The following is a 9,287-nucleotide window of genomic DNA, read 5'->3' as shown; positions in this document are numbered from 1 at the left end:
CTGGCTGCTGAATGGGTCCCACATGTCCCATGGGTTGAAAAGTGGATTATGAGAGAGCCGTGTGCCCTCTGCAGCAAGAGTTCATGCTGAAAGTGCCAGCAGCAGCAAGTATAACTTCTGTAGCTGATCTCTACTGCTCTGTGTAACACAGCTGTTGGTAGAGAACAGTCCAGGTACTCAATAGCAGAGGCACTTACTGGCAGCTGCTCTTGTTGGCCTGCCAACAAAGGGGAAAATACCTAACCTATTTTTCTTCTGAAAAAATATGGCAAGTTATGTTTGTCATACGTGTATATGTATATCCAGACTTGAGCAATGTATACAAAAAAGGAAGGTTTTTCAGTTCTAACTTGCTTATCTTCCCTGTTTTTCTTTCTTTTTCTTCTTGTTCATGTCCTTTGAGATATTTGTGCTAAATCAAAAAGTGAGAGTGGGGGTGATATTGAAGACTACCTTTAAAAAAAAAAAGTCTCCTGTATTATAATACAGCTTTACTATTGGACATCAGTGTTGTAATAAATAATACACTATTTTCTCCATGTTTTTCAAGTGCTTGTCCTATTTTAAAACTCTGATGCTTGCCAAATTAAATTGGAAACAGCATAAGTACTGTACTCTAGCAATATATGTACCTGTAGCATAAATGTTACCTCTTCCTAAATCCTGGAAATCAGTGTTTGTATATAATTTTTTTCTTCTGGAGTGCTATATGTATTTTATCCTTATTCCACTAGTGATATTTATGCATGGACATATAACCTGGCAGCCCATTGCTGAACAGTGTGGATCAGTGGTACCACTGAGGCCCAGAAATAATTTTTTTAAAATACTTTCTATGTGATATTACTGGAGCCTCATGGTCTGTGTGACTACAGTAGTCCTGAAGCTTGAAACCTGTCCCATATATTATCAAGATTTTGGCTGCCTGCGTTTTTTGATCTAGCAGTTGATTTCATCCTTTGGAATATCCCTGCAAAAGGAATAGGTGAAACATCTTAAAACTATTCCATGTAGTGTAGTAAGATATGTATTCTGGGCTTGAAACAAAGCAGCTATAAAACCATAAGCCTTGTAAGAACTTTGTATTTCCAGCAACTTAGTTGTGTGGCATACGCATTTTTTTTTTTTTTTTTAAATCTGGGTAGATTAACTTAAATTCATAGGAACAGGGAGAAGTGGGAATATCTTTATAGAAGCAGTTAACATTTCTCTGCTAGGTCAAAATTGTAGTGATGGATCATAGAGAAGACTAGAATTAGCAGATTTTTAATTTTCTGTAGCCCTTAAATTTTTTTTGACCTGCACTGGGCGTATTTTGATGACAGTGGTTTCTCTTAAAAAATATCTACAGTTTAATGCTTGAAAAAAAACTTTTTTGAAAGATATATTTGAGTCTTCGTAAAAAAGATTAAGCTTTTGGCTTTCCATTTCCATTATATCTTGCAGAATGATATGTTTGTTTGTAACTTGATACAAAAACCCCAAGATTTATTTACAGATGTATAAATTAAAATCAAGAAATACAATATTGATCTTTACAATAGGAAATATGTGCAAATACAGTAACTACATTTTGTTTTCTTTACAGAAACCATAGCCCATTAATGAGTTTTGGAGCCAGTTTTGTCAGTTTTTTGGTGAGTAGATGGGAGCAGAGAGTATACATCTCTTCTCTTGTGGTTAATGTTTGTATGTGCGTGTGTGTGTTCATAACAGTGGATACTCTAATTTGTTTCTTTTTATGAGACTTAATTTTTTCAAAGTTTTAAATTAAATGTAGCTAGAAAGTAAGTCATGTTATATAAAACTTGTTTACTCATGTGGTTTAAATAGAAAGTAAAGGTTCTGTGATTCAGCTGCTCAAATGTATGAAATATTTATGTGTTCCATTAAAATAAAAAGAGCCATAATAAAACCCTCTCTTAAATGAGTAGTAGAGGTATTATTAAAATAATACTCATAAACGCCATTTTCCTGATAGCTTTTGCTATTGAAAATTTCTCCATCCATACTGCTGGGTGAAAGTTGTTAGTTCAATCCATTCACATTGCTTCCTTTTTGAATATATGAGAACAGAGAATATTGACTGACTAAAGAGTTGTAATGAGCAAGTTAGGTCTGTTAAATGCTTTTTTCTTTTTTTTAATGTATTAAAATGAGAATATCGTATCTAAAAACTGAGCAGGTGTATTAGAAAATGTTTGGATCTTGTTTTTTAGACTGTCCTTATTCTGACTTTGCTGCTTAATCTTAGATTGCACCAGAAATTATCTATGGTAATACTTTCTTTAAAGACAGAATTTGTTCTAATATGCCAGAAATAGATAAGTTGTAAATGAAATTAATTTGAATTCTCTCTAGTGTCTGTAGACTATGCAATATGGAAAAATACATCGGTTAGGAAACCTCCTGGGGCATGTGCTTGCTTTTAAGTCAATGGAGAGGAGAAAGGAGAGAGGGAGAATCTCTCAGGCTTGCTTATCTGAATTGATGTGCTGAACCAGTGTAACATCACAGTGCAGCATCAGTGGATCTTGAAAATATCTTGCTTAGCTACTGTTCTAAACATAGCAGCAGCACTTTGTGTGCCTGTGTCATTCAGAGCTTTCGTTTAATAAAGCATCAAGAAAAGAAGTTACTTGTGCTGAAATTCTTTCTAAATTGGTTCAGCAGTAGTTGGAGTCGGATGTATTTTTTTCTTTCTACATATGTAGGAATTGTGGTTATTATTTTGAAAAATGCAACAGCTGTTGCTTGTTACTGACTTTGGAGGCCTGTTATTTATGGAGATGAATTATATAAAAGCAGTATCTGCACAGATGCAAATTGTGTCTTACATAACAATAATTGAAAATTAATTTATATGAATTTTTCTTCCGCTTAATGTAATGTGAGAGCGCATTCAGTTTGACTGCATATGAAGCTTTGTTAAGACAAGGGGTTAGGACTTAGTATGTTCTGATGTGTCTTGAAATTTTGGTAAAGCACACTCAAATCTCTAATTTGGTGTTTCTGTGTAGAAGTATGTGTATTGATGTGTGTATTAATACATTTTTTAAAAAAAGGAAGTTTTAGTGTCGAGTTTTCATGAAAATTTTACTATCCTATAGCTTTTGTAGAAATAAAAATATTTGTGATTTTTATCCTTCAAATCTGTTTGTTTTTTGGTAGAATGCTATGATGACATTTGAAGAAGAGAAAATGCAGCTGGCATGTGATGACTTAAAGGCTACAGAGAAACTTTGTGAAAGTGAAGAAGCTGGAGTTATAGAAACAATCAAGAATAAAATTAAAAAGAATGTAAGAACACTTTGTAAAATACAGATTTGTGTATCGGATAAATATTTCAGGAAACTTCCTTTCTGTCCTCTTTGTATTTTGAATAGATGATTTTTGATACGTGAAGGGCACTTGAGGTTAATAATAAATTTAGAAATTAAGTCAAATATTTTGCTTGGATTACTCAGAGTCAGGTAGTTCCTCTTCTAAAGCAGCAGGTTGTGTTGATCTTAGTAATTATTTTCTTAACACCTTCTTAACCTCAAATTAGTGACCTACTGAAATTATTTCAGGAAGCTTGTCGCTTGTCTAATTCAGGCTAACTTTAATTCATACATGCTCTAGTAATGTTGGAAAGTTGTGACGTTGAGGCTGCATAGTGCTGTGTGCCAGGCATATTCCTAGGGAATTTTCCTTCCTTTTTTAGATTTTTCATTGTAAACAATGAAGGAAGAATAAAGCATGCAGATTGAGAACTAGTTAAAGTAGTAGTATAGAAATGTCCAGTGAGTGGCCTGCCTAGTGTGACGTAGCAGATTACAGAAAAAGAAGCCATTTCTCTTCAATATTTAGTTTACTTGATAAAACCTATTGAACCTGACATACTTAACTCTCTGCTCTTAGGAGGCACTGTATTTTCCTTGCCACTTGTCACATACCCCTTTCTTTTCTTCCTATCTATCATATTTTAGTTGTCTGATGCATTCAGTAATAATTAAATGAAATTTAAATCTGTTTTGAATATTCATAGAATCTTAGGAAAAATAGCTGATAGCAAATATGTAAGGTTTCCCTGTTTATTAAGTAGGAGCTTGCTTGATGAGCTATCAAAGAACTTTTAGCATAGTTTTGCACTTCAAAATGCTGCGTTAATTTAGTAGCAATACTACCACTTGCAGTTAATTTGGGATTTTTTAATTTGTCGGGTTTAAACTTGAATTCTGTATTATCTTTGGTAACATTTTTCTGTGCTCTGTGTTTGTATATTTCAAACAGGTTGATGGACGAAAATCCACTCTATCCATGATAGATCGTCTACAAAGACAAATAATTGTAGCAGACTGTCAAGTCTACTTGGCTGTGCTCTCATTTGTAAAACAGGAGTTATCAGGTGTGCTGTGGTTTTAATGTTTAGATATATTTTTTGCATGGTATCTTTTTAATAAAACCTGATCATAAAGTGGCAAGATGACTATCAGTAAAGATGATTGTTTTGTAAGAAAGACCATAGTTTCATTTGAAACATTCCAAGATTGGTACAGTTGCAGAGGTATTGTTCTACCTTTGCGTAGGTAGTAGTATCATAAAATAAGATGAGTTGGATTGCTACAGATTACAGCTTTCCGCTTTTTTCCATACCGATAATCATATTCAACTGATTCTCCTTAGATATGGTTGGAATCCTTTGCATTTTCCCATAGAGGCATTTGAGGAGTTGGTATGAAGATGGATAGCATCTGCGTGCTTCATGTGGCCTGCAAGATAAGAGAGGCTATAAGTCCAGGCCACCGGGAAGATCCTAATGTCCCATATGCATTATGTTCATGACAACTCAGGGCGATGACAAACTGCCAGTAAAAGTAATTTTAAATGAAGTGTGTTGAAGATGGAACTGCTAAATCAGTTCTTATTCTCTCATCACCAAAGTGCGTCCTTGCATGCCAAAGAGGTTAATCCTGTCATGTTGAATACAAACCTCCTCGTCTCTCCTGTTGAATACAAACCTCCTTATCTCAGCTGCAAAGCTGTTTCTAATGTTCTCTTGCATTCCTGGATCTCTTGCATAATCTTCAAACATGCCTTCATCCATGAGTTTATAGAAAATGTGGTCAAGGTCATATACAAAGCAAGCGCATTCCCAGGTCTTACCAAATCAATGAAGACCAAGAGATGGCAGTCTGTCAGTGAAAACCCTGCTGATCAGCTGAAAGGAATTGGGGAAATAACATTCAGATTATTTAAAATAACACTAAGATCTTCAGTCAGGGACATAATGCTTTCTGTGATGTGCAGACTTGGTTTCTTCCAAGCCATGGCATCAAGAATGTGTTTGCTTCTAGCTAGCAGAAATTCAGGGGGTATTTCTGTCTGCTGTGCGTATAGTGCTGCAGAAAGGTTTTCTTACTATTTTTAATGCAGTTCTGGGTTTTCATTTTGGGGGTGGGTGGGGGTGGGGTGTCCCCCTCTTGAAGCTTTTTTCTTATTTCAGTATGTATTCTGCAGCTGCATAACTGGGTTGGAGGCTGTAACTGAGGGTAGTGTCTGTTCCCTTTCTTGCTTGTCTGCTGCTCAGAGAACTGAAGTGGGTAGCAGAGTACTGCAGAACATGCAGTATATTTGGGTTACTCTACTGAGTAAAAAACATACCTGAAGTCTAGTTAAAATTCAAGCGATTAAATGCCACTTCAGCGACTGCTAGTTACTGCTGTTGTGGAACTGTTAGATCCATTATTTCAATTTTTTGAGTATATTATGTTTCTGTTTATGTATAAACATCTTTTGTTTTTATCATGTTTCAGTACAGAAGTAGCAACCAGATTATTGAAATGACTGTAATTTCAAAAAAAAAAAAGCATTCTTCAGAGGCAGATAAATATTTCTCACTAGTGGATGGGTGAAAAATTTCTTGTGTTTTTCTTCCTGGAACAGTTTGACAAGAAGCATATGATGACATGCAAGCTGCTTTCTCATATGCCTAACACATTGTAGATTTTCCTTTCCACCCTCATGGATGTATTAGAAATAGTTTCATCATAAAGTTAGTAACACAGCAACTTATATTAGCTTCCCACAGCAATACTGAATTACCTTTTCTTGATATTTATCACTGCTGTCATGGGTCTGACTACTTTCAGAATTTCATACTGGGAAATCAGCTCAGTGATTGGGCTTGATTTAATTTTTATGTTTAAAAAGTCAGAAATTCATTATTTTCATTTGCTAGATTGTTTTATCTTAGTATAGCAAATCTATTAGGGTTATGCTATGTTAGTGAACTGTTCATGACAGCACACTAACGGAAGTAAAGCCTAAAACTATACTTTATTTCCACATCCTGTCCTTTCCATTTGATGCATGCGTCGGAACACAGTAGTTAGCTATTAGCAGAAACACTATCTGTAGGATAAGTAAAATGTGGGTTTTTCCTTATTATTTGTCTGCTGCATTGCTATGCATAGTGGTATGAGCATTCATCTTGTGGTGAATCGCATAACTTAAAATATTCTGTGCAGCCAAAACGAGACCTAATTGCTTAAAATTGAGGTAACGTTAGTCTTGTAATGCAGCTGAATTGTGGCAGGGGTTTACATTTTTTATTATAACACTTTAATGTGGAACTCAAGATAGAGGATTAATTTTTTTAATACTTTAAGTTCATGTTGACAGAACCCTTCTGTCACAACTGAGAATACAAATTTTGCAGTCTTTCTCAGTGTGATTTCTTAAGACTATCAAACTAGCTTCATCCCCTCTTCATAAAACAAGAATCCAAAAAGAGGTAGTCTAGTCCATGATGGTACTTCCTCTAGAAATGTTTTTTTTGTAATTGGAAGGATTTTGTCAAAGATGTCAAAGGCTTATAAAGAGTGGTTTGGTATTAATAGTGTTTTCCTTTTCTTTGACACACCCCACCTGTTATGATCTAATTCTGGCATCAGTTGTAACACTGACCTCTGCAAATTTGGTGATACCTGTTTAGAACACTGCTGCTATAACCATGCTTTTATTTTCTCTCATTTTTGGTTAACTCCTTTGTCACTGCAGTTCCTAATTCTCAGGGCTCTATCACAGACAAAATGCTGTTGTCTGCTTTTACAATTAACGTGTACAAGTATATTCTGTGTTTGTTTTCTGTTTACCACTTATCATTATCCAAGGATGTGCTATAACCAAGATGGATGCTGTGTAAATAGGCAAATTGAACATCTTCATCTTTTGGTGTCATGCCTTTCTTTACTCTCCTGTAAAGAGGGTAATGAGACTGAAAATTCTGTCATTCTCAACTGAGAATGCTCAAGACCAGATTTTTAGGGAAATTTAGGTACCCAGCTTGCATTTGAAATTGAGGAAATTAGGCAACTGAAAAATGTTTTTAAAAAAAAAAAAAATTACGCATTCTTTTATTTTTTGTATGATTTTTTTTTTCTTAGTTATAAGGTGCTGTGTTCATATGAGGGGCAGGGAAATGATGGTGCTTGAAAATCTTACTGTCTAACCCAAAGGAAGGGATTTTCTTAGTATTTTCCCATCAACTGTCTTTTAACATCATTTGGGCTTAAGAGGTGTAATCTCTTTGAGTTTTGCTTCTGTCTGTTTGCCAGACAGCCATTTCATCTCCACTCTATAGTGGAGCAGAATCCAGCATTAAGTTCTTTGGTTTCTTATTTCTTTCTGACAGTTATATTGCTACATAACTGAAGGGAAGTCCCTTTGTATTGCATGCTGTTTTAAAGTCTCTGGTTGAAAAGCACTTAAGTTTGTAGTGCCCACTATGAAAGACCTCTTCAAGATGACAGTAGTGGTTACAAAATCCTCTCTACAATATGTTAATGCAAATAGAGAGAGCATCCTAGGATTTGTGAAATACCATTTACTACTTACTGTGTTCCACTTCTGAAATACGTCCTTGAAATATTTTTTTCTTTGATTTTTAGCATACATAAAAGGTGGGTGGATACTCCGAAAAGCCTGGAAAATTTACAATAAGTGCTATACGGACATTAATACACTTCAGGAAATATATCAGAAGAAAACAACTCAGGAATCATTGACTTCTGATGCTGCAAATGATAATCATATTGCTGCAGAAGGTGTAACGGAGGATTCGCTAAACAGACTGAAAGGTGCTGTTAGCTTTGGATATGGACTTTTTCATCTTTGCATATCCATGGTGCCCCCAAACCTGCTCAAAATCATCAACCTGCTGGGTTTTCCTGGAGACCGCCTACAGGGGCTTTCTTCACTGATGTATGCAAGTGAAAGTAAGGACATGAAGGCCCCTTTAGCTACGTGAGTAGCTATATTGAAATGCTTTGGTAGATAACTTAGTACTGAAAGTAAGTAAATGGAAAAAAGTCAAAACCAAAAAGTCATGTTGCTTTAAAGGAAACAACAGCAGGTAAAATAAACTTGTAGTTTGTTGTTTAACATGCCATGGTTTAGTAAATTCATCACTTATTAGTGTGTGAGATCTCTGCTGTTACTTATTTACATGTATTTGGGGTTTGTGTCAGTATTTTGCTGTATTCTTCAGTACCTGCTATTCTAATGTCTAGTAATTTATATGCCAGCAGAGTAAATAAAAGCACCTCCTAAAGGCTGAGTAAATTTACCTGAGTTATATTCTCTGCTATGGAGAGCATACTGTTTTGTATGAGTCGTTGATCTCACTTAGCTATTTATCCTTACTATTAGCCAAAGATCTTTTCCAGTTTATTTTTAATTTTAGCATCTGAGTAAGATGGGATGTTCCCTTATGGTCTCTTTAGAGGAGTATTTTTTGTGTACTCTTTTTTCCCAAGCCTTCATACTGCATTCAGGTCTTTTTACCAGGTGAAGGGTTAGCCAGACCTGATTTAAACGGCCCTCATAAATGGGTTTATTATTCCATTATCTCCAAGTTAATGCTTTTATTACTGGACCTACTGCAGGTACCATCAGATGTCACTTTTGAAACATTGACAGCAGAGCTAAAGTCTCTTCTGCTTGAGGAGAACAACTGAATTTCTGATTGTTAAGAAAGCTTAAGATTAAATGTTCCTGTTCATTTGTTCTTTCTCCTTTCTGGGGAAGAAAAACGGTATTTTGGGGGGTGTTTCCTCCTTCAGATGGTCTTTGGAAATCTTTGTGCTCTGCCCTTGTTTCCAGGAGTGAAGTAGGTCATGTAGGTGTCTGCCCTTCTGAACACCGGATGTATTTCTGTTTGACATTGATTTCAAGTGTCTCTGCTGATGTGTGTTTAGTTTTGTTGTTGATTTTGTTTGTTTGGATTCCCCCCCCCCCCAGTG

At 35.4% G+C, this 9,287-nt stretch overlaps 1 protein-coding gene across 1 annotated transcript in view; it reads left to right on the top strand.

The window, feature by feature from the left end:
- The first annotated feature begins 1,589 nt into the window (after positions 1–1,589).
- TTC39C (tetratricopeptide repeat domain 39C) overlaps positions 1,590–9,287 on the top strand; it is a 29,684-nt gene continuing 21,986 nt past the window's right edge. Inside the window, exons 1-4 of the mRNA XM_009285641.1 lie at positions 1,590–1,637; positions 3,172–3,300; positions 4,276–4,390; positions 7,935–8,289. Coding sequence (XP_009283916.1) covers positions 1,605–1,637; positions 3,172–3,300; positions 4,276–4,390; positions 7,935–8,289 — 632 coding nt within the window. The 5' untranslated portion in view covers positions 1,590–1,604. The remainder of the gene's footprint in view (positions 1,638–3,171; positions 3,301–4,275; positions 4,391–7,934; positions 8,290–9,287) is intronic.

The sequence above is a fragment of the Aptenodytes forsteri genome, unplaced genomic scaffold (genome assembly GCF_000699145.1).
Source record: "Aptenodytes forsteri isolate BGI_AS27 unplaced genomic scaffold, ASM69914v1 Scaffold23, whole genome shotgun sequence".
NCBI lineage: Eukaryota > Metazoa > Chordata > Aves > Sphenisciformes > Spheniscidae > Aptenodytes > Aptenodytes forsteri.
The sequence above is the reverse complement of the archived record's forward strand: the minus strand, read 5'-3'. Positions and strand labels throughout refer to the sequence as shown.